Below are 25,792 nucleotides of genomic sequence, written 5' to 3' on the forward strand. Positions count from 1 at the left end.
TAACCCCACTATTTACCCTTGCATTCCTTCTCTTCTGTGTCTTTCTAAAGTTAGTGCATGTTTCTCCTCTGCGTTGGTATGCTTCTCTTCTGCCTTTAGTGTCTTTTTTGATTTAGTGTTGTTTTTTCTAATGAGCTCTATGTGAAAGTTTATGTAAATATTTCACATTTGTACCACCAAATTGGATGTTGTCTTCAGATGCACAGTTAAGGATATCTGTATTTAAATAGTGCATCATTTCAGATGTCCTCTGAGTAATGCTGTTTACTGCTTTGCTGTAGAACTCATTATGTTACATTCTTCTGTCCTACCTGTTCTGAGTTGTATGTCTTATTTCATTGATCCTTTTCAGGTGTTTTGAAAAAAAAAAAAAAAAAAAAAGAAAAAAAAAAAAGGAATGTGGAATTGCATTTGATGTGGCTGTATAGGACAATCCAATCCAAAACATCAGCAATTCCTAGTGAATCATTTCATTTAGGTATTCTTCTTTGTGTAAATTGTTAGGTTTTTTTCACCTGTGGATCTGAAGTTACTTTATAAACCTAAATAAGGTGTACTGATACTACAGTGAGCCAGGTACTGTAGACAAGGAGTTCTCTGTGCTGAGTTGACAGGCCTTATGCTTCCAAAAGGAAAAAAACCTGTCATTTTGATGCATTTAGTCACTTATCTAGGGCAATGTGTGTATCTGGATAGTGTTTGCATTTTATTGTTGTTGAATAATTATACCCTAAGCTGTTTGGTAGTCTGGAGATTCCTTGTGTTCCTGTAAAAGTACAAGACAGATTGGTTTGATCCACTTCCTTCCTGTTTACTTACAGGAAGATTATGGAGGAAAATTGCATGCTTGCTACAGAGAAGAGGATTCTAACTTGGGAATTATTTACCTATCGCTGCTTTCAGCTGAATACACAAGTGCCACAAAGTACCACACTGAAAAGAGAACTAGGGAAAAACCTGGTGTTTTCTGAATATTGTAGTCCATAGGGTGAATTTCTCAAGTTTAAATCGATAAATGTATGTGCTACATACCTTTTTACATGCACATGCAAACAAATGCGTGTGTATATATATATATACACATTTGTTTGCGTGTGTATATATACACACAGGCACATATAAATGTATATGCAGCAAATTGAGAGCTGTTGAGAAATTATGGCTGCATGCGGAAGGATATTTGATTTGTGATGAGAAGTGTATCTTACATCAAACATCTTCTACTGTGTAGGATGGCACCAGAAGTTGCTGCAGTAGAAAGAAAAGGTGGCTATAACCAACTCTGTGATCTGTGGGCAGTTGGAATAACTGCTATAGAGCTTGCTGAACTTCAGCCTCCAATGTTTGACCTACATCCAATGAGGTTAGTGAGGGGTTAAAGTTTGGTGTGTAAATACAGCTTTATAAATAATCCATTTGGAATAGCTGGCTCTGTATACTTGTGGTGTCTGGGAGTACTGCATGGATGTTCAGAGAATTATAGAGTGGCCTGAGTTGACAGTGACCTCAGAGATCCCTTAATTCTATCTCCCTTACCATGAGCAGGGTTGCCAACCACTAAATCAGGAGCCAGCTCAAGCTTCCCCAAGACCCTGTCTAACCTGGCCTTGAGCACATCCAGGTATGAGGCATCCACAGTTTATCTTGGGGACCTGTTCCAGCACCTCACCAGTCTCAGTTAAAAATTTCCAGTGACATGTAATATAAATCTCCCCTCTTTTAGGTTAAAAAGATTCATCCTTGTCTTATCACCTTCAGACTGTGTAAAAAACAAAACAAAACAAAAAACCACAAAGTCAGTCTCCATCCCATAAGCTCTCATTAAGTATTTGGAAGGCTGCAAAGTCTCCCTGGAGCATTCTCTTTTCCAGGATGAACAAGCCCAGCTCCCTCAGCCTTTCTTTGTACAAGAGGTGCTCCAGCCCTCTGAGCAATTTCATGGCACTCCTCTGCACCCTCTCCTACAGCTCTGCATCTTTCTTTTTCTGGAGGTGCTCTACCTGGTTGCAGTACTCCAGGTGGGGCCTCACAAGGGCAGAGTAGAAAGGAACACTCTCCTCCCTTACCCTGCTGCCACCCCTCTTTTGATGCAGCTAAGAATGATGATGTTGGCTTTCCAGACTGCAAGTACATGGTGCTGGCTCGTATTAAGTGTTTCATCTGCCAGGACCATGATGTCCTTCTTGGCAGGGCAGTTCTCAATGAGCTCTTCTCCCAGAGTGTAAATGTATCTGGGATTTCCCCAACCCAGGTGCAAAGCTGTGCTCTTGACCTTGTTGAACCTCATTACGTTCCTGCGGGTGCACCTTTAGAGCTTGTTCAGGTTGTTGTGGATGGCATCTCTTCCTTCTGTTTTGTCAGCTGCACCACTCAGCTTGCTGTCATCTGCAAATTTACTGGAAATGCACTCAATCCCATCACCTTTGTCATTGAGAAACATGTTGAGGAGCGCTGGTCCCAAGATGGACCCTGGGGGACACCACGTGTGACCAGTCTCCACCTGGATGCAGAGCCATTGACCACAATCCTCTGGCTGCAACTTTCCAATCGATTCTTTATCCACTGAGTGCCCACCTTTCAAACCTACGTCTGTCCATTATAGAGATAAGGATGTGGTATGAGGCCATGTCAGGCCTTGCACAAGTCCAGGTAGGCAACATTAGTTGCCCTTCCTTGCACCACCAATGTTGTCACTTGAAAGCAGAAGGGCACCAGAGCGGTGAGGCACAACCTGCCCTTGGTTAAGATGGGCTGGCTGCCTTGGATCACTTGCTTGTCCCTCATGTGCCTTAAAATCTGTTCCAGGAAGAGTCATTCCACGATATTCACAGGCATTAGAGGCCTTTAGTTCCCTGGATCTTCCTTTCTTCCTTCCTTTAAAATTGGAGTGATGTTTCCCTTTTTCCAATCACCAGTGACTTCACCGGAGTTTTCACGTATATTTTCACATATAGTTGCCAAGCCATTCTCCATCTTATCAGCCAGTTCCTTCAGGGTTCTGGGATGCATGTCATCAGGCCCCATAAACCTGTACACATGCGGTCTTGAACTTGCTTTTGTCTTACAGTGGGAGGGATTTAGCTCCCTCAGCCCCCACCTAGAGGTTCAGTGATGTGAGAGACACGAGAAACCTGGATTGCGGTGAAAACTGAGGCAAAGAACTTATTAAGTATCTCAGCCTTCTCCATGTCTGCTGCAGCTAATTTTCCCTTTTCATTTATCAGAGAGTGGGTGTATACTCTCTCTAGCCTGTCTCTTCTTCTTGTTTTTTTTTTCACATCCCTTGCCAAGTGCATTTTGATCTGTGCCTTGTCTTTCCTGATTCCATATCTACATGTTACATTATGTCATAATCATCCTCTAATAAATGCCATTCCTAATCTACATCATCAAACAGTGAAGGACCCAGATTAGTGACATTGCTATAACTATGGAGCCAACTCAGAGCCATCTGAAGCATTTAAAACTGCAACTCAGGCACCAGCTCTGCATCTACACTACATTGTTTTTTTCAGTGTCATTTACCTCAAAATTTAGTTAAAAGATGCTTAATTTTTTATTTCAGACTTTGAGTGTGGAGTTTATAAGCAGTTCTGATGTGGGAAGGCCTCCTGCCACAGCAATTAACAGCTCTTTTTTGTGCATAAATGAGCAGTGTTGTCCCGATAGCATCTTTTGAACTGATGGGCTCATTGCCAGCAAAATAATGCCTGTACTAATTTTGTGTGTGCATGCGTTTGTGTGTGTGTGTATATATATATATATATATATATATATATATATATATCTATATCTATATATGTATCTTTTTTCTTTCAGAGCACTTTTTCTAATGACAAAAAGCAACTTTCAGCCTCCTAAACTAAAGGACAAAATGAAATGGTAAGCGCTTCTCTGTTTCAGTAGATAATGATCATGTATTTCACTGGGCTGATTTTACCATTTTGTTTTACAGGTCCAATAGTTTCCATCATTTTGTGAAAATGGCACTTACAAAAAATCCTAAAAAAAGACCTACAGCTGAAAAATTACTGCAGGTATAAATTTGTTTGGTTTCCTTTAGTTTTTCTTTTTTTTTTAAGTTATAAAATGGAAATGCACTTAATATGGCTGTTGGGAATTTTAATCTGTTTGTTTCTTTGTTCTGTCCTTCAGCATCCTTTTGTTACCCAGCCATTAAATAGAAGTCTTGCTATTGAACTTTTGGATAAAATGAATAATCCTGATCATTCCACTTACCATGACTTTGATGATGATGATCCTGAGGTAGGAATATGCTATATCTACAGAATCAGGTTGAATTTGTTTTCCAATAAAACTAAATGATTGGCTAATTAATTATTATTTGTTGAACCACAGAATGTTTTATGATCACAGAAGTCTCAAGAGTTCAGGTTTTCCTGCTGAATGTTATATGTGACACTTAGCAAAATTTGTTGTGTTTCAGGAAGAAGAGCTCAAATAGAGTTGTAAATGTTACAGGTTTATTTACTGTTGTCCTTGTCCAATTTGTGGTGTGAAAGTAGATGTGGAATGTGTCAGTCCTGAGTTCTGTCATATGTCCTGCTATGTTTCTTCATGGAATTGTTGCCATCTTCACAGGGTACATTCACAACACATCTTGTTCACATATTGAACTTGTTCTTTAGCTATTAATCTACTTTCTGAACAACTTTCTTATGAGAATGTTTCAGTGGTTGTTTTTGTCAAATGTTTTGCTATACATGTCTTGCAAATTTTCTTTTCTGCCTTAGAATATGAGACTTGATTCCATTTACTGTTTTGTCAAAGTCTCTGATTTTTGTGCTGTAACAGCATGGAAAAGACAGCATGCTTATGTAAGTAGAGGGCTGAAATGTTATCTAAATTAGAAAAAGCAGATTTTGTATATTGTATCCTATCTTTGTATTTAATTCTGTTATTGAAGACTTTCCTAACGTTTACAGTACCCTAATTGATTATCTCTTTCAGGGAAAAGAAATTCTTTTGACATAAATGCCACTGACTCATTAATTACATGCTTGTGTGTTGTGTGTTTTTTAGTTTTGTGGGTTTTTTTCCCTATTGTGGTCAAACTAATCTAAATGATTCAAGTGAAAATAGGCTTAGAAGAAGCATCTACTTTAGTATACTCATTTTCAGATTTAAATGAGCTTTAGTATTTTCTAGAACATCAAAGACAAGACGTCACGCGCTGAGTCTGTTTTATTCTTCCTCAGAAGTTAAAATGAATGATTGTGGAAAGAAGTGAAGGTGAAATCTATTGTGGAGAGCAATGTTTAAGTACTTTTTAAATGGGTGAGGAAGGAGAGGAAGGCATAAGGACTGAATAATCAGTACTCTTAAAAGTGGTTCCTAGTAGTCAAGCTGTTAAAAATAATAATTAAAAAAAAAAAAAAAGGAAGTCAAACATGCAAGAAAATCCTTAATATGTTTGATTCTTGCAAGAGAAACGTTTCTGTCTCTGAAGAACTCTGATCTGCTGCTTGCTCTGAGATCTGAAGATCAGGTGTCCTTTAGTTCAGCGTCTATTTAATGATGGAAAAAGCTCTGGGATCTCCTTAAAGCAGTATTTCTGTGGAAACTAGAAAACTGGAGCTTTCATATGATGTCGTAAGAGGAAAGATAGCTGTTCTCAGCATGCTTTCATATTAGTGAAGTGTTCAGATCAAAAAAGCTTGCACTGAGTAGCTTTCCTGGAAATTGTCCTGAATCACTGATGTGCCATTTCTCTGTGTCTCTTCTACATATTTTCTAGCAAAAATCTCACCCTTCATTTTGGGCCAGTCACATGGGGACTCTGCTCTTTGTGTACTGAAGTGACTCTGTAGGCATCTTACTGACAGTTATCAGCAGCTTTCAAACTAGTATTCACTCATATGTCCCTTCTGACTTTGCTTTAAGAAAACTCTTACTTAGTTCAATATATTTATCAGTTATTACATAATGAAACCTGATATCAGAGGAAAAACTGTGCCTTGCCTGGGAACAAATAATAAATAATCTCACATCAGTGATAAGAGTGCCTATTCTCATGATTTTAAAGAAACTAGGTGAGTTGATAGTGCTTAGGATAGGCAAGCTGCCTTGCACATCTTTTTGATTTTTATTCTTTCAAATGATAATTCATTTGCTGTCTACTTTATGCGTCTGAGGGATTTTTTGTTGCATTGGTGGACTTCAGGGATAGGTATAATCTTCTCAGTCTTCATTCATCACATGGCCTTGAGCTGTGCAGTGAGCTTCAAGCACCATTTCTTTTAGCATTGGATCACCTTTATCAGGCAACTCAGATATGGTGCTACCAAATCATTTTCCATTGAGGCTTTTCATTTGCCTGCAAAATGAGTTGGATGTTTGGGCAATGTTTCCTTACAAAACAGATGAGTCCAGAATCTGCTTCTGTAATAAATTATTCAAGACATCTTGAGCAAGGTCTGTGTTTTAGATTAAGAATTCTGTCATAATTAAAGCCATTGTTGTCACTGTGGTCATTCCTATAATTTATCAAGGTGGGTAAGAAGTGTACCCTTTCAAACATGCTCCACGACCTGCCTGCTCATAGACTGAAGGTGTTCATCAGAACTTGGGGAATCCCCTCTCCTACTCTAGTAGGATACACTGAATGCGCCCATCAAAAATTGAGAGCAGCAACATAACATGAGCTATGTTAGCTGTTCACCTGGCTCATGCTGTTTGGGTGGGATGGTCTGGAAGCTTGTCTTACAAATGAAAAGTTTAGTGTAGAGGGGGGAAAAAAAAAAAAAAAAAATGAAAACAAAATAACCATGGTCCACAGAATCAAGTTGTTTGGATATAATCAGGAAGGTGTCCCCTTGCTACAGTAAGTATTTGGCAGCAATATCTGTGATTGTGGCATTTTCAGTGTTTCCTTACTAAAACTAACGGAGGACCTAATTGGGTTTCCAGTTCAGTCAAAGACAGGATTTCCAATTGGCACTCTGTGTTCACTCCTTATAAGTAAACCATTGTATCTGCTGGCAACCGTCTGTTCTTCACTTTCCTGTGACAGTGACTCTTGTGGTGGTTACTGATACAATAGTATCAGTATCATAGATATGATAGTTTCTGCAACTGAAAAAGTTGCAGAGAGGAAAGTGCTTATATTTGAGCCTTAACGCTGTATGTTTTGGCTTTAAAACTGCTCTTGAGATCTGTCCCATGCCTGAAGTTGCACCAAAATGGCAGTTGTGTTGGAAGCTAACGCACATTCCTTTGTCCTCAAGCACAGTTCGAGTGTCTGCTGCTTCTATTGGTTTGTTGTCAGCGTAGGTCTTTCAAGGTGAGTTGAGGACTCCGTCCTTGTGACAGAGCAGTGAGGATTTGGCTACTTCCAGTAATTCTGTTGACAAGGAAAAGGAAGCGTGAGGGCAGGTTCTGCATGTAGCACAGTGTGAATATCAGTGAACATCTGTGGCAGGATGCAAGGAACTCGCAAAATAATACTGCAAAGGCAGAAATGCCTGTCCTCCCTCCTAAAACCTGGCTCATGATACTGGTGTTATAAGTGCTCACGCACAGTGAGCAAGTGAGCAACGCCTTTCAGCAAAGGATTATGAGTAAGAAACCTTTCGGCACTTTGTGGTTGAAATACTCACGTGGAAAATCAGATCAGATCTTGAACTGCATCTTGAGCTATCTGTCAAGCTGTTTTTGAACTGCAATCCCAGTTTGTTTTGTATGAGTGGAGGCTGGCACAAGTTCCAAAACCAAACACGTGCCTCTGAGGTATATGGGAGAAAAATACCCTTAGTCCTGAAGCCCATCCAGATTCAGAAAAGACAAAAGTGAATGTAGAAGTGAGGTGAAATGCTATGTACGTGTGTAAGATCCTAATATAAAGCAGGGAAGTTGTATGTGATGAAAACAGAAGGGGATTAACGCTTTCAGATAATATTTCGTGATCAAATAGTTGCAGAGCTATTCGTGACTCCTTGTGAACCAGTTAAAGCTCTTTTCCATTGTTTTGTAGATAAAAGCTGCCAAGTGAAGATTAGAATTAGTATTTATAAAAGGAATGTTTACATCAAATTTCTGACCCCGTTATGTCAGATTACTTTCATTACAAATTGTTTTGTGCCATATATTCAAAACAGAAATGTAGCAAATGTGCAGTTCTCATAGATGACTTGTGGTGACGCTATGGAGAATGAGGAAAAGCAAGTGGGATCTTCAAGTCCATGATACTTTATTCTGTAAATAGAAGTAAATAGAAATCCGTGGAAAAGGTATCTAAACAAAGGAAAATGCTGTCAACGAGTCTCAGTTAGTGTTACTAGTTATTTTGGATGCTGATAATACCTGTAAACTGGAAGGCACAAAAAGGAAGTGTTAATGTGAGAAAAAGCAATTGTTGGTCAGCACTGTCTTTACTTGCTCAAACTCAGAGTTTAAAAATACTTACACTGAAATTGAAGCTGTTTTCAGTGGAAATGTCTCCAAATAACTTTAACATACAAAAAACATTATTTTTGGCTTCCACTTGTTTTCTTTGTTGATACTATGCTAAAGTAATGTGCTTTAAAAAACTGCATGGTATTGTTTCAAGTGAAATATATTTTGAAGTATTTTATTTTTGTTTTCTAGCCTCTTGTTGTGCCTCATAGAATTCATTCGACAAGTAGAAATGTGAGAGAAGAGAAGACGCGCTCTGAAATAAACTGTAAGCACATGCTTATGACGTTTTGAAGTTAATTGTTGATATTCACTTAAAGGGAGGCTATCAGAAAGAAGGGGACACAATATCAACTTTTTGTGATAGGATAATGGAAAATAATTACAAACTAGAAGAGAGGGGAGATGTGGACTGGATGTAAGTAAAATGTGCTTTATAAGGGCGATGAGACACTGGTGCAAGTTGCCCAGAGATGTGGTAGAAACTCCATCCCTGGAGACACTCAAGGTCAGGCTGGATGGGGCTCTGAGCACCTGGTGGAGCTGTAGGTGTCCCTGTTCATTGCAGAGGGGTTGGACTAGATGGTCTTGGAAGGGACCTTCCAACTCCAATGTTTTTACAATTTTATGAAATTTTGACCACTATTCTGGGTATTTTACATACTTAGAAACATCTTAATTGATATGCAGTAAAATTAAAAAAAATAAATGATGTTTTACCTACAGATTTAGGTTCCAGATGTTTACGCAAAATAAATACTTACGTAAAATACTTGAATACACCCTTGTCAGCATTTTAACAAGTCTTACTATTGCCTCATCTTAATTGAACAGGATGCAACCTGAGCTCTTCTGAGCTCTTCTGAGAGCTGGTTGGTATAGCCCTGGGTCCCAGACCAGCAAAGATATTCAGTGTGGTGCCAGATTATGCTGGGTAACAAAATGTTGAAGAAAGCTTTTTCTTCCTTAGTATATTTGTTGTTTTGGGTTTTGAGATGAAACAGACATGTAGATCAACAACAAAGTTGATCGCTGGCTGTAAGAAAGAGACTTCATCCCCAGATTGTAGTCATTTCTTTGCTTGAATTAAATTAAAGCATTACTGGCAGCTTCAGTTGTCTTTTCTTAAGCTAAAAGAGAGGGAAAGGTACCTGCCAAGGACAAAGCGTTAGTAGCTTTCCCCGAACTTGAGTCAATTCTCTTTAGTGCTAATGAGACTCCAGAAGAACAGATCCAAGATTGAATTCAGAAAATCGGGTATTTTCTTTACAGCTGTGTTTCTCCTTTAAAGAAGACATTTCCCTGCCCTATTCGCTGAGTTCTTCTCCCAGTCCTTCTAATGATGATTGTGCTCCCTTTTCTGAGAGTAGTTTCTGTGCCTGTTCTAGCAGGTACAACTTTGTGTCTGTGTGTCAAATGTTTCTATCAGCGGACATATGATATACTCTTTAAACTGAATTACTTTTGTTAACCTTTGGAGTTAAGTGTTTCCTAATCACTGTCTAATTTGTTTTCCTTTTCTTCTCTTTAGTTGGTCAAGTAAAATTTGATCCACCCTTGAGGAAAGAAACAGAGCCACATCATGAATTTGTGAGTAACAAGAAAGATGTGCAATGCACTGTACATTATTCTCTGCAAATACCCATGGAGTAAGGGAAATCTAAGATGTATAGTGTACTTTCTTAGCACTACTAAAATTTGTAGCAGTTTTCCCAGCAGGTGGTAACATACTAGTCCAAAATTGTTTGATGCCGTTACACTACACAGACAGACCCCTTATTTGTGGACTTTGCCAGGTGTGATGTATGAGCTATGTGTTGTGTGGGTTTCCTCTGTCCTTTATACTTTGTTGCTAAGTGTATCGTTCCCTTATTGTTATAGGTATAAAATTGCTCTGTATGTGTACTCAGGTGCTTATGTCCCTGGTGCTCCCATTGGCAATGGTAACTAATAGAAATAATTATAAAATTAAGAGCCTGGGAAGGGATATAATGCATTGGAAAATAGATTTTTGTTGTTTTTTTATTTTCCCATGCAAACAAACTTTCTGTGGCCCTGGATCACACCTGAAACGCACTGAGTTTGGTGGCTGCTGTTTTGTGTAACAATGCAGTGCTGATGTTTTCCTCCTATGGATGTCTGCCAGTACTAGATGTATGAGAACTCAGGCAGTGTGAGTGAAGGTGTTTGTGCTGTCACACCACTGCAGTAAATTCCTCTTCTATGGAGGCTGTTGCTTTCCTTTTTTGTACACTTTGGAGGTTTCTTCACATTCCTAGTTAAAAAGAATACGTCCTAGTTAAAATGATGCTTCCTTACTGCTGACTACTGTGTTCTCTAAAGCAGGTGTTAATGTAAATAAGTTGATTTAGTGCTTTAGGTGAGAGGGACATCAGCTCCGCTCCTGGAGTTGCAGTTGTTCCTAAGAGTTGGTTGGTGCTGGGTGCTTCCTTTTCCGTAGTCTTCAGACCACAAGTGGGATTTCTGATGCTCTTTGCCTTAATATGGCTCTGTAGCTGTGCTTAAATCTCTTTCACAGTGCCCTGTCCTTTGTCAGTGGGCCAGGTGGCTCTGGGTGTATAAGGTTGTGCACAATATTGCTCTTCTGCAACTGGCTGGGCAGGCAGTCTGATATTTCTGGAGTCTAATCGAGACGGGGGAGAACAATTTTTCCAGTCGCATTCAGGATGTCGCAGTGATTTTAGATACAGTATTTAGACATCGATGTAACTGCGTTAGAGGTCCTAGCTGTAGTTGTGTGTGTTAAACAAGACAGAGATTTTCTGCAGAGGTTAAAGAGAGCACTTCTGAGTTCACTTCTTTGACAGGTATTCTTGGAAAGGAGGAATTGGACCTTCTTCCATAGTGGCTGTTAGCAATCAGGGCCTTTGGACATTGGACCCTTTGGACTTTGGAAGCCCTTGCTGCTGCAAGAAGAAGCTTGAAATGTCCAGATTAACTCTGGAAATTTTACTGTTTTCTATTCCTGTCAGAGTTTGTGTATTTCCAATCTTGCCTTATCTGCTTGTGGAGATTAACAGCCTTGCTGCCTGTATTGAAATGAAGCAAGCAGACGTGATCTGTCTTTTTGAGATAAAAATGTGTTTATTTTAAGGTATTTTATATCAAAGTAATAATATATTATGTCTGATGACCTGGTAGGAGTATTTCTTTAGTACTAGAGTACAAGTTTGCTTTTAGTGTAGGTGTGAATGGAAAAGAATGCCCATTTATGAAATAATCATCAGCTCGTCTGCCACAGAATTACTGTGACATATCTGAAAAAGCCACTGCAAGCAAGATACAGTTCCTGTTAAAAAACAAAACTGTAACAACTGCTTACATCAAATATTTGTATCTGCAGTAGCTGTTCTTATCACTGTGGATTGAGAGTTAAGAGAGTTGTGTTGATTATTACAACTGCTATTAGCCAAGAGAGAGACAGGGATTTTGAGAGTGATGATGTTCAGTCTAGAAACCAAAGACAAAACATATTTTGTTGTTGGACGTGGAAATAGTAGAAAACTCAAACTGGTGTGTCAGAAGCCAATGGGATCTTTCCAAGGAACAGATTGAGTGGGAAAAGAATGATTTTTAAATGGAAGCAGGGGCAAGAGGTACTACTTCTTCCTTCAACAGTAACGATGTTGATCTCTTTAATTAAAGCAGTTCTTCTGACCCTTTTGCTTTTATCTTGCTAAAACATGCATGATCTTCATGCTGCTTGACTGAAGAGCATGACTACTCAAGCAAAGGACTGGACAACTGCTGCATAAGTTACTGTTGGTAATGCACTTTAATTTTAAGCTGGTGCATACCTGCATCTTACTGAGGCAGTTTTTCACCCAATACCACAGCTCAGGTGTTGAACAGCGTCCTTATTTTGGTGTGATTCAGTTGCCTTTGGTGATGGCACAATGCCCTTTGCTGTGCTTTATCCTCCCTGAACTGCTCTAACATGGTCTGAGCTTCAACTAACGGATTGTTTTTCTTTCTTGCAAAAACGTTTCCCTTTATCTGTGCCTGGCTTTCAGCGACAACGTGAATAACTTGAATTTCTTGATCTCTTATCTAATGAACAGCCTGACAGTAGCGATTTTTTGGACAATACAGAAGACATATACTACACTGCAAGATCTAACCTGGTATATTTCATCTTATGCCTTTCTGTGTCGGTGTTGGTTTTGTCCTTGTTTCACTTTTTCGGAGCTCATGCTTTGTCCTGTTGTTGTGCTGGTGTTTTCATCTGTGTAAAAACCATTGTAATTTAGAAGGGAATTCTTAAAATGTGCAGTACTGCAAGTGTTCAATGCATGTTCATGTTTAGTTGAACCGCAGTAATGGAGGGGGCTCAGTGTTAGGCAGTCATTCCAATTTATTTAACTACTTTACAGTGCGTAACAGTAACTTTTTAGAGAGTGATTTAAAAGTAGGAAAGAATGATGTTGGTAGTTTTGTTTGGTAGTTCCTTTAAATAGTCCCCTGAAAGACTATAAAATGACATAAACTTAAATATCCAAATTCTCCAGATAGTAGTTAGGTTACAGAATGAATATAAACTCAATACAAGTAACAGATGGCGGGGTCCTAAGTGTTTTCAATGGCATTTGGCACCACTTCTGCTCTGAAACATTTTCCAAATTTTCTGCTACCACACTGCTAAAAAATCTCAGCTGTTGGCACTGCAGTACAAAAGTTACTGTACAAAGTGAGTTTACTCATTTATTTATTCTTTAGGCACTGCATAGTTTGAAAAGTAATGCTTTTGACTCTGACATCTTCCTGTATGGTGGAAAAAAAAAAAAAGCTTTCTGTGTTAGATGAAGAGCATTGTTTTAGTGGCTTTCTTTGATTTGTGAGCTGCTTAATGCAAGTGTACTGTGGGGAAAAATGGAAAACTAAGCTGTTTGGGAATGTCTTGATTTGTTGTTTTTTTTAGTGTGATGGGTTTTATTTTGGATTTCTGGTTTTGGCTTCACTTGGCTCGATGTGCCTTGTATCTTCCCATGCTGTAATTACTGAGAGCTTTCACTCTGTCTTTTCCATTCTCTGAAGGAATATCATGTAACTTTGCTTGATAGAAAAATATTTCAAAACAATTTGTGAAACAGAAGCTTAGGTTTCTCTGTATGAGAAACATCTCATCTGTGCAATTGCTTTAGTTCTGGGGGTTTTGGGGCTTCAATTTTTTTCATCTTGGTTTTTATTTTTTCATTTGATGCTTTTTGACGTTGCTTTTGGTGTTGTTTCCTATGATGTTAACCTACAATCTGTGGGCCTAAGGGCCAGTAACAACACGTCTCCCAGCTAGACTGTCCTTTCTTCCCTTTGAGAAATGATTACTTTACTAAAGCTGGTAAAGTACTAATGCTACAATCATGGGAGGACATAGCAGGACCAAAATTATTGCCCTTAAAACGTTTTTGCTGTATTTAAAAATGCATCCAGAGATGGTCTCAAGTATATAATGTCGTGAGGAAAAAATGTGCAACTTCTTCCAGGTTATTTTTTTCTATCACAGGGGTTGGAGGGGACCTCTGGAGATCAGGTGGTCCAACCCTTTGCTCCAACAGGTTCCTACAGCAGACTGTACAGGAAAGTGTCCCCAGGTGGGTTTTGACTATCTCTGGAGGAGGAGACCCCGCAGCCCCTCTGGGCAGCCTGTTCAGCTGCTCTGTCACCCTCACAGTAAAAAAAGTTTTCCCTCGTTTGCATAGAACTTCCTGAGTTCCAGTTTTTGCCCATTGCCCCTCGTCCTGTTGCTGGGTACTGCTGACAAGAGCCTGGCTTCTGGGTGCAGGCTATTTATTTATTCATTTATTTATTTTGCTCCACTGATGGTGAGGTTATAAAGCAATGTATGGAAAATGTGACAGATATAATTTGTCCTGATGTTAAAAAACAAACCAAAAAACCTGATTTTTTCTAATGTCAGTTTGTCTCACCAGGCTGTAAGAAGGTGAATTGAGGAAATAGAAAAATCTTTTAAAATAAATTTGGAGAATAAAGCTGCTAATTTGGAATTTTGTGTTTTGGTGTCAGATGGAAGTGCTGATGCTATGGATATGGCTCAACTTGCTCTGTTTGTTAGAGACATTGGTAACAAATGCAATGGCACTGAAGAAATGGCTGCTTTGGTGCCATTGAAAGGCACAACTACATTTCTTGATTTGTACAAAGCACTAAAACTGCATGAAAACAATTTTCTTTGACCTTTGTCAGCATATCTGTATATATATATATATATACCAGCATCCTGGTAATGGGTTAATTAAAAACATTAAAAATAAAAATTATAAAATGAATAGAAAATGGTGCAGTTGCTACCAGCAACTCTCTTTTGATGAAATAGCACTACATTGTATGTCAAGAAGTGCTTGAATCATAGCCAATCCCACGAGTTCCTTAACAGTATGGATGCTGATAATAAGGACATCTTTTACACATCTGAAGGAAGGTGGTAAGTCAGGGTAAAATGTGAAAAAAACATTATGAATTGCAAAAGAATACAAGTAAGTTATGGAATCAAAAGGAAAATTTATGCTAGAACTTGGAAATGAAAAATGGCTCAGATTTAGCATTTTTGGTGGATTTGGCTCCTCATTTAAATGAGCTAAACATGCATCTTCAAAGTGAAAATCAACTTATCTGTGCTATGTTTCAAACTATAACAATGTTCAGAATGAAACAAATTATGACAAGCAGATGTTACAGCAAATAATTGGATGCATTGTGATACACTAATTGCAGTCCTGTGAACAGTGAAAAATATGCAGTTGTGCTTCCCATTGTGATTAAAAGAATTTGAGAATAGGTTTCAAGATTGATGATATTTTTGGCAATTAGTTGTAATTTTTGACTGGTTTTAGTCAGTCTAGGTCATTACCTCCAGATTTGCAAATGGAACATACAGAGTTGCAGTCAAATTCAACTCGAGGGAAAATTGGATTTGATGTGTCACGTTCTGGCTGAACTAGGCTGGTTTGACCTCCGTGAGGTGTTGTTGCCCACTTCTGCTAACAGCCTGCTCTTTTAAGGCTGATGTGAAATGTACCTGTTACTAATTAGCAGAGCTCTCCCTCAGTTCCCACAAAGATGGAGAGGGATCTCACAACGACGCAGCAGCTCCTCAGCACCCTGAATGCAGTGCATCTGCTCCAAGTAATCGACTGATAACACTCTAGCCACTTTTGTTTCTTTGTGTTGGAGAATAAGTGATTCTGAGTTGGTCTTTATTTAATCTTAGAGTGTTCAACATGCAGTGAAGCACATTAAGTCCTACCTCCTTAGGAAGTGGGGGCAGAGGAGTTGGAAGGAACTTGGATTGAAGTTGTTTTCAGTTGCTATGAACTTGGCATTCATTTTAGACTTGTTTGGCAAAGTATTTAGTAAGGGTTTTGCTGTTACCACACAGTCCTTGCTGTTGTGGTTGCCAGATGCATTTATGCATTTGGTCTCATTTAATTTATATTTATTTGTTTGCTTATGAACATATTCTGAGTGTAATCATTTTTAATTGTCCTTGGCAACAGTTAATTTTGAGAATGAGATGTTTCAGCATAGCTTTTCTGTGTTAATGTTTTGTGGCATAGAAATTGAAATCTTGGTAGGAAAATGTTAAATTAGAGAGGAGTGACTGACATAGATGATGAACTTTGCCCAGCAGGGCTGTTCTTTAGTTTGATTAGTTCATTTTTCTCCTCTCTATACATGCATACATATGATTTTCCTTTGTTAAAAACCACAAAGACTTATATTCATAATTGTTTGCAATACTTATTTTAGAGTTATAATAGCTACCAATTAGTTGGATTGCAGAAAATCTTCATGCTTTGTTCTGTTTTGAATAATAAAGTGATGTGTGGTCCTTATCATCAGAAGAAAATAAATAGGACTCAGGGTGAAAGTGCATAAGGATCAAGAATTTGGATTGGTTATTTCTTGCTCTTCATCTTCCCTGTGTATTTTGGATACTTTCTACTTTGGCATAAGAGATGAGATGTTGAATTTCATTGCTAGGGAGCAGTTCAAAAATGTTACGTACATTTGCCCTTTTCACTGAGGTCACACCATAGTTATATAGCAGTGTTCCATTACATGGATTTGATATAGTGCTGTTTGTGTGGATACTCATAGGGAAAATGTGTAGGGAACTGAAACACAGGGAAAAGGAGAACTACAGCTCCGTAGCAGTAGTGTGCAGGAAAACCTCAGCCAGTCGCCAGAGAGACATACTTTCATTTGTGTTTTAAAAAAAAGAAGTATGTATAAAATCAGCTATTTTGTGGTGTATTATGCCATCCAATTAAACTCAAGAATGCATTTTTAACAAAATGAAGGCATTAAAAGTTTATCTTATTCATTAATATCAGAGTCCTCTTAAAATAAGCATTCTCTTTTATGAAGCAGCATGATAGGAACTGCATCATCTTAGCTTTATTGAGAAACAGACATGTGTATGTTCCTTCTTGTTAATACTCCAAAGGTGTTTTGTAGTCTTCAAAATTCAAATTTCTTTCCCCAGCACTTTTTGGGATTAAAATCCTTAATTTTTGTTACTTTAGATGGTGACAAGACAAGGAAGAATGGTTTTAAACTGAAGGAAGGCAGGTTTAGATTAGGTTTCAGGGGCAAGTTCTTCACTGAGAGAGGTGCTGACATAGGCTGCCTGGAGGGGCTGTGGGTGCCCCATCCCTGGAGGTGTTTAGGCTGGGTTAGATGGGGCCCTGAGCAGTCTGATCTAGTACTGATCCAACAGTTGGCAACCCTGCCTGTGGCACGGTGGTTGGAACTTGATGATCCTTGAGGGCTCTTCCAACCCAAGTCATTTTGTGATTCTGTGAAATTATCTTGTTTTTTAATAGGCTAAAGTTCCAGGTAGCAGATGTGGAAGTAGCTGAATTGATAGTTCACTGTATACATTCAGTTTTGCTTTTTGAAAGACTGAACATCTAAAAATATATATATTTTTATTGCAGCTCATCCCTGGGGAGTATCTTATCATGAAATTCTACTGAAAATTAAATAGCATTTTTTTTTAAGCTTCAATTGCATAAGGTATTGTAGTTCTGGTAGTTCCTGGGGTGTTTTACAGCATAGCCATACCCTCCTTCAAATTTGTCTTCTCTTTGAGGAAATCTTTATACCTTTGTAGTCATCGATGACTTTGCACAATAGATTACACTGGAAGGTGTGACTTGCCTTTTATGTGACCATTAACTGGAAAATTGTGTGAAGAAATAGCGATTACTCCTTGTATTATCTTTTCTTCCCAAAGCAGCTGTCATCTGCAGATAGTGTTTTGTCTTCTATGTGGTTGCCTTGGTTCAAGAGTTGGTCCTTAATAACCTGAGCTTGCATGCACAGTGATCTGGGACTGCATCTTTGACAGCAAGGTTATTGACTGTATTCTCATGTGTACTTGGCTGTAGGCCTTGAGCTTCTTTTGGAAAACACCTGCCTAGTTGTTCAGATTCTTCTACTGTCAATGTCTTTAGTTAACTAATCAACGTGGTGTGTATCTGAAATGAGGACATTCATGGAGATCAGTAATGTCACTGGGCTACCTTAAGATGTGGAGAATGTGCCTTTGTTGAGTCAGTTTTTGCATCACTTAGCAATTAATGATATTCTCTTCTTCAAATGGGAATCCATACCTAATAATATTTCTGTTTTGTTGAAGTGTGTGTTAGGCTTTAAAATGGGCTTTTATTGGTTGTTCTGATAAAGTGCAACAGTACTCTGGAGACTTTGCGTGGTAGGTGCAGTACTTAGCAATGTTTATGTATTAAATATGTAGCAAAAGGGTTTAAGAAATTACAACTTCAAGATATATGTGAAATAGAGGGTACAGAACAGCTTAGATCTTTTTAAAAAGCTTTCTAGCTCTGAGCATTTATCTGTCAGGAATACAGAAGAGTAAATTCCCCTAGCAGTAGTCACTTCACCCCACATTTTGGTTGAAAATGAACGATATTTTAAGTTTACAAGAAAACTAACAGTCTGGTTAAGGATAGGAAGTTAAAAATATACATATCCTATTTTAATCACAGTCAAATGCTGACAGTATTTAATATAACAGTAAGCGGAACAAAAAACAGCTTTTGTCCTCTTAGAGTATTTAAACATAAGTAATTCTGGCAGATGTCATTTTTCATAAAGAGAATTCCAGCAAGATTAGGTGACAGATGAAGGCTTTTTATGGGGGTTATTTTCCCTTTGTAATTTTCCTGATGTTGCCGTGTTTCTTTCTATATATATATAAAATATACATAAAATATGTATATATAGTCAAGCATTGTGTGGTGCGTAAATTAAATTGGACAGACGTTTTGGTTCTGTGCTGCGTAAGATTTTTGTTTCCTGCTTTTGATTAATGTGATTTTGCAACATGTAGACAAAACGCTCGTCACTTAAGCTGGAAATCTCAGGTTTCATTATACTGATCTGGGGTTGCTTTTCTGCAGCAGCCCTTATTCTGGCATCCCCTCACATTTCTTTGCACTGCCTGCTTGACCTCCTTGTTGGGGAGCCTGCTGACATCTTACGTTTCCATTCTTGTTATTTTCTTTCCAGTGCCTGAATCCCCAAATACCTGTGTGCTTACATTTGGCATCTGTGGAATTTTTGGAGATGGCATAGAAATAACTAAATCCTCTCAGGAGAGTTAACTCTGTGTCTGTGTGGTGAATCGGAGTACGTTAACTGGTTAACAGAATTGACTGGGGAAGGTGACAGATTTAGAGATTAATGAAGAGATTGAATTTGCAGAGGGCATGGGATGGCCTTTCATGGGGAGAGGAGACTCGCTGTGCAAGCTGTTGAGGTACAGAAGGAGAATGAAACTGTGAAGAAGGAAGAAAAAGAGCAGTGTGTTCGTAGTGCCCGTGCCTTGTGGAGCTGGGGATGTGGCCCTGGAGGGAAGGGAGCCTTCCTCCCCACCTGCAGCACTGATTGCAAGCTCTTCTTTCCTGTCCCTTCATTTTTTGGCTCAGTTGACTGAGGTTTCAGTTGAAAGCTGGGTGGCCCATTTGAATCACATCGTTGGAAGCGCGTAGGGTTTGTTGGTGGTTTTGGATTTCTTTGTTTAGTTCTAGAAATATATGTGTGATAAATTTGGTACTAAGGTTAAAAAGTCAGTGTGTTGAAGATTGAGGAAATGCCAGCAGTGGGCTTTCCTCTGCAATTTTTATTCAAACCTCTGATCTGTGCTTTCTTTTACATCACATAATTATATACTGCTTGTTTCCACAATATCCCACTTGCTTTGGGAAAATATGGAAGCTCATGAAAGCAATCACGTGCTGCTGACAGCTGTGGTAGGAACAACCATGTGGAAACCACTGCTTAGCTTTAGAGAGCAGAGTTGAGGGTGCAGTTTGCAAGTCCTGGGACTCTTAGCCAAGTGAAAAAGCAATCTTTCATAGCATCCTGTTAAGTAATGGCTCTTCAGTCTGCAATTGGAAGTAGTGGCGATTTGTGTTTTGTTTTCTTGGAGCACTGGCAAATCTCATAGGAGACTTTTCCCTGACTTTTAAAATATTGTTTGAAAGATCAGCCCAAGTTGTTGTCTAGCTCATTTTTATTGTTCTTACAGCTTGGATACGTGAGCACAGTTCTGAGTGCTTTTGATACAGACTGCAGCTGAAAGAGGACTGTTGTGTAGAAGATATCAGGGGACCTTTAAAATGTTCCCTGTTAAGGAGCTGTATACCATCATTTGTGTAGCATAATTTGTCACTAACTTAAGTGGTGAATAACTAATTTCTCATGGTGAATGCACAGAGCATTTTTGGGGGGAGCAGGTCTACGTAGGTTGTGATCCACTGGAAGAAATAAATACCCTGTAATTATATCAGTGTTCTCCTGACAGATGCAAAGTTGAGGGTGCTTCAGTATGCTCTCTGTATTCTGCCTAATGAATTTAATTTGTATGCCATACAACATCTGTTGAATAGTAGTGTCTGCAGCCTGTTGGCACTTCTTTTTCGGAGTAGCCTGCCCTCCACAATTGCTTGGGTGCTTTGCTTTGTTGCCCATCCTGATATTATTGTTTTTCTTTTTGATACAAAAGATGATGTTAAAATATACATGAGGACCTAGAGTTATCCTTAAAATATGTATCAGAGCTATAAAAGCACTTTTACTGTCCTTTCTGCTTATTTTTTTTTCACATCCCCATGTGCCGAAGGCATTTCAGGCTCTCTGCCAGAAGAGCTCCTTGTCTGAAAGAAGTACTGTTAATGCACCAGAGAGGGATGGATGGCAGGGGTCTGTAAAAAGCAGTGTGATTGCTTTGATATGGTTTGGTCTATCACAAAGTCTTGATGTTGTTACCTTTTTGCAGCTCATTTATTTGAGTGAAGCATCTGCGTGTCCAAGAAGGAGGCTAATGACAGCTTTAGAAGGAATTATACAGGGTAGCAATAGAGTTTTAGAAGGAGAGCAAATTCTGCTAACTGGCATAGAGGAGATTTTTGGGTGACAGGAATCTAAGGGATCAGGTGGGTTTGAGCTAGTTTGTTCCATACTCAGATTTTGTGGAGAAGGTGACAGCAGCACGATGCAGGGTACGTGTCTGATGTTCACATTCTCATTTTAAAGATTCATTCTCTTGTATTTGTAGGATCTGCAGCTAGAATATGGTCATGGTCCTCAAGGTGGCTACTTCTTGGGTGCAAATAAGTGAGTAAGCAATGGCATTTTATTGTCTCATACTCCCTTGAGGCTGTTAGAATGCTGTACATGTATGTTTAAATGCATCAGCTGTAACTGATGCAGTAAAAAGTCATGGCTGTTCATATCAATTACAATTCCAAAATAACTCTATTTCTATAGTGATAGTAGTTACAGTGATAAAGAATTACAGCACTTTTCAGTGTTTGAGGCTGTGTTGCTCATACTGCCTCCGTGGTGCTGTGAGCTGTGATCTCGGTCTGCTTGTTAACACAGAAGTAGTTGCTGTGGAGCACAATTTTACCCCATCTTGTAGCTCCTCCTGACAGTTGCTCTGTGAACCCCTTGTTCATGTTACAGAGTGCTAGGAATATTCAATAAAATTTACCTTGTTCAAAGTCCTCTAACTTCATAGGTTTAATAATTCTCTCATGTTCGTCAAGTGAAATAGTTTTCAATGTAACCGTTGTTTTCAACCTAATTTCTTAATTTCCATCTATGTGTGCCAGAATTAGGATGCCTACCTTTGCATTGCTAAGTGAAATCATATTTGAAAAATGCATAAAATGTAAGCATAGAGCATGTTGTTTTACAAAATCTTTTAGATTGGAAAATCTGAATACTGTGATCTTCTGTCATTTTGTTGCTTCCTATCCCTGTATTTTGCCTGCTGTTCCTCTGTGTTTCCAAAGTCACAAAAATAAAGTTCAGAACTTTAGAAAAATTAATTAGGGTAATATAGATTTGTTCTAGTTGTAGTTTAATGCTCATGTCACTCTAGCTTTTCTTTATTGTTACTGATTTTCTTAAGATAGCATGGTTTTCTTTTAAATTGAATCAAGCTAAAACTGTCCTTGCTTTCCATTACACAGATAACAATGAAGACTGCATTTAATAGCAGTGCATTAATAAATGCAGGTGGAAATGTGTTGTGTAACTTCTTAGCACTGTTTGATTGATGTTCTGGAAGCCAGCTAAAATAACATGTTTGGGGTTAATTACTATCAAAATCATAGGAGCATTTGCCATGGCTTTTGATAATTAAGTTTGTGTGCCATAATTAAACTGTCTTTTTATTCTTATTTATGCTGAAGGAGTCTCTTAAAATCAGTTGAAGAAGAACTGCATCAGCGGTAATTCTGTTTTTCTTTCCTCTTGTGTGTTTTGCTCATTTGCTCTTTGATTTCTTATGACTGTCACAGCTAGTTCTTGTTTGACTCTGTACATGCTGAGGAGATATGGGGGAGGCTTAGTGGTCTGGATTGCAGCTATGCTTTAGATAATAATGTGATAACTAATAACAGTAACAAAAGGTAAAAGGGAATAAAGATCTGTAGAAGGGGTTGTAGTCCTTAGGCTCAGAATTTTACACAGCAGCCAAAGTCATTTTATTAAAATTGACTCAGCCATAGTACTTTGTTCATTTTCGTAGGGGACATGTGGCACATTTAGAAGATGATGATGATGATGCAGATGATGATGCTAAACAGTAAGTAACTTTTTCTTCTTGTAAAAAAGTGTGTGTGTGCTTGTGTTCAAAGCCTGATTTTTGAACTGATGGAAATGAAGTTGAATTCAATTCAAGATGCACGTTTAATGTAGCTTCTAGATTACGTTTCCAGAATTTTGCTTTTTGTGCTGATGAACTTGTGTTAAATGAGGGGGGGAAAATGTTGTTCCTCATTTGATACAGTTGTCCTTTTGTTTTCTGTTTTTGAACAAAATCTCAGTATGCTTCTGTTGAACCATGAAGTTGTCTGACCTCTGTCCTGATGTCGTTAGAAATAACTGTGTTAAAAGCTTATGGAAATACATAAGCAGTATGTATAACCAGGACTGGGTTTATTCTTGCACATTCTCATCCGAGTTTTCTGGGGCAGGGAGAACAAGCTTATGTGACTGCAAAGGCAGTGTCAGTAGGTATGTGCTAAAATAATAATGCTTATATTAAATTCCACTGGTAGAAGTATTTTGGAGCCTTTTCTGTTGACAGATAAAAGCCAAAACAATTTTAAATACACAGACAGTATGTGGAAATTTACATTCCTAAGTAAATCCAGTGTAAAGACAAAAAAGAAAGTTGCCCTTGAGGCGGATTTCTTGCTTACTTTTCTGTTAATGGATAATTTTGAAAGCTGTTGTTTCATGCCAGAAACCTGTAAAACATGCATTATCAATGGAATGTTTACTCTTTTATGGAGAAATAAATAACTATTTCTTTTCTTGAGTTGTTGCACTTGTTTCCTTGTAACAAAGGTGGGGCTTTTATCACTTCAGCAAGCTTTAGGGACAGCCCTCTTCAGGAGAGGTAAGGCTGCTGAGCTTTGTAGTGTCTGGTGTCAGCTAGGCAACAGGGTGTGCAACTTGCTCTGATTAATGATCAACTTCTCAAAACACAAGTACATTTGCTATTTGATGCAAGTGACATTTACAGAAGAAAAATGATTCTTAGTTTTTAGCAGGCTTTACTCCTTGAGAAATGCTTGCTATTTCATTAAGTTGTTGTCTGTAGACACGATCATTTACAACGTGAGCTACCAAGTGTTATCGTGGAGAGGAAGAGTGATAACACTACTCACTGATCTGTTCACATAGTTTGGACCGAGCTGAGAATCTGCTTTGCTCATAGCTGCCTAGGCCTTGATTATGCTAAGTCAGGCTTCCTTCACTGAAGAAATAAACAGCCCTCTAAAAGTCCATACTGCTAGCTCTGTTCTCGTCTTCACTGAAGACTGTCTGGATATCTGCACTGCTGCAAGCCAGTTTGATTTGGTTCTTCCATCTCTATTGATATCTAGATGTTTTGTATACAGCTCTCTCTTCATTTTAATTTTTTCTTTTCTAGCTCTGTTTGCAGCTAGTATCATCTACTTCAGTAATGGTTCAGGACTTGGAACCTCTTGATTCCTACTGTTTTGACATTCTTGCACTGATTGCTTTGTCCTTTCACAAGCTCTGTCAGAACTTTGACCTAAAGCATTGGCTTTAGGTGCTTTTGTCGCTGTTTGTTTCTGTGAATTTTCTTGTTCAAATTAAACAAGAAAGCACCTCAGAGCTTGCAGAGAGATTCCAATTTGTTTGACCATAAGCACAGTCACAACTGGTGTTCTGAAAACGTCCTGGGGATTTTGCTTCTTTCTCATACTTCATCCCCAATATTCTTGCCCTACAGCAAAGGTCTTAGGAGTTTCTGCTCTTTTTTACCTGCTTGAGCCTGAAGCTCTGCTGTGGTGAGCTGGGGTGTTAGCTCAGTCTCTGGATAGATTTTTCTGGAGCCCGCTGAGATTCAAGGCTCTTGTTTGATTTATATTCTGTGAGACGGAGCTGCAATTGAAGAGCATATGTGACATCAATCGCTTCTTCCTTCAGATGCAGAACACACACAATGAAGCAGCTGTCCCCCTGCCACTCCAAACTGATGCCACTGCATGACTCAAAACCGGGTGATTCATAGCAGCAGAGAATCCAGACACCTCAGAGAATAATATAAAATCATCTTTCTTCATTTAAACGTCTCTCTCACTCTCTGTATATATAATATATATATTTTTGCACATGCAGCAAACTTGATGATGTTGGAACTTCTGCTATTGGAAGTTGGGAAGGCAGAAATTACTGGGGCACTGCCCTGCATGGCTGGCAGTGACAAAGTGCACATAAGCCTTGCTGTTGAAACCAGGGCACGCCGTCCTTTGTACAAACATCTGTCATACTTCTGCTTAATCACTGAATTTTTTTTTATTAACACTTCACTGCCCAGTGATACTGATGGCTGTCTGAAATACAGGGAGCAATATGAAGGAAACTGAAAGGAGCTTGGACTTGCATAACTCTGAGAACTTAAGTGTGGTGCCCTGTTCAGAGAAAAGATAACTGCCACCATCATTGTGGCTCTAGTACTCAACACTGGGTAACCCGTTCTCAGAAATTCCTTCCAGCTTCTCTAAAATACTAGCAACTGATAAGGTGCTCGAAACACAACTCTTAAGAATGATGTGAAGCAGGCAAGTTGTGGAGTTGTAAACAAGCGAACAGATATCTTGCTATTTCAGTTTTCTCCCAAAACTGTGGAACGTAGTTTTATTAAAAGAAAAAACAAACAGCAGAGCAGCTGTGCAGGAATGTCAAGCTTTCACAGCTATGTTTCTGATTTACTTAATAGAAATAATTCTCTGTTCCAAAAGCAACAGTACAGTGCAAGAATTTATGAAAACATCAAAATTTTAGGAAATTAAGAAAAATGCTGCATATTTTTGAAACCACAAAGCCAGCAGTAATAATGCGTCTCATGCTTCAGCTTTCTTGTTTCTTGCTGATAGTTTGTTTGTAGCCAAGTTGTTAAGTGAAAAAATTGTCTTTCTCAGAAGATTCCTATAGTGAAAAAGAAACTCGTGAAAGGAGGAGGAAAAAAGTGAGAGTAGGTTAGCTGTACACTGCAGACTTTGCTTTCATGTGTGAAGCTGTTCTGAAGAAGTTAGCAGTGAATTTTCCAAGGAATGTTATCAATCATATTTAAATTTGTTTTGCATTACATACTTGCAAGTGGCCATGTGGGGAACCTTACTTATTCCCTAAACCTTTCTCCTCAGCAGGGTAAATACCAGGCTTGCTTTGCATTTCCTTGCTTTTTTTTTAAATCAGTTTGTTGTTTTGAGGGAGAATCTGTGATGCCTGAGTTTTGTGGTAGTATCTGTGGTACATG

The 25,792-nt window shown here is 38.6% G+C and overlaps 1 protein-coding gene across 3 annotated transcripts in view; it reads left to right on the forward strand.

Moving 5' to 3' along the window:
- MAP4K3 (mitogen-activated protein kinase kinase kinase kinase 3) overlaps positions 1-25,792 on the forward strand; it is an 81,044-nt gene that overhangs the window by 26,565 nt on the left and 28,687 nt on the right. For 2 of the 3 annotated variants that reach the window (XM_048935036.1, XM_048935037.1), the window contains exons 9-18: positions 1,232-1,363; positions 3,820-3,882; positions 3,956-4,037; positions 4,156-4,266; positions 8,608-8,683; positions 9,947-10,005; positions 12,498-12,560; positions 21,041-21,099; positions 22,185-22,223; positions 22,523-22,579. In XM_048935036.1, coding sequence (XP_048790993.1) covers positions 1,232-1,363; positions 3,820-3,882; positions 3,956-4,037; positions 4,156-4,266; positions 8,608-8,683; positions 9,947-10,005; positions 12,498-12,560; positions 21,041-21,099; positions 22,185-22,223; positions 22,523-22,579 — 741 coding nt within the window. The remainder of the gene's footprint in view (positions 1-1,231; positions 1,364-3,819; positions 3,883-3,955; positions 4,038-4,155; positions 4,267-8,607; positions 8,684-9,946; positions 10,006-12,497; positions 12,561-21,040; positions 21,100-22,184; positions 22,224-22,522; positions 22,580-25,792) is intronic. The other variant, XM_048935038.1, reaches the window with a different exon arrangement.

This window comes from Lagopus muta, chromosome 2 (assembly GCF_023343835.1).
Source record: "Lagopus muta isolate bLagMut1 chromosome 2, bLagMut1 primary, whole genome shotgun sequence".
Classification (NCBI taxonomy): domain Eukaryota; kingdom Metazoa; phylum Chordata; class Aves; order Galliformes; family Phasianidae; genus Lagopus; species Lagopus muta.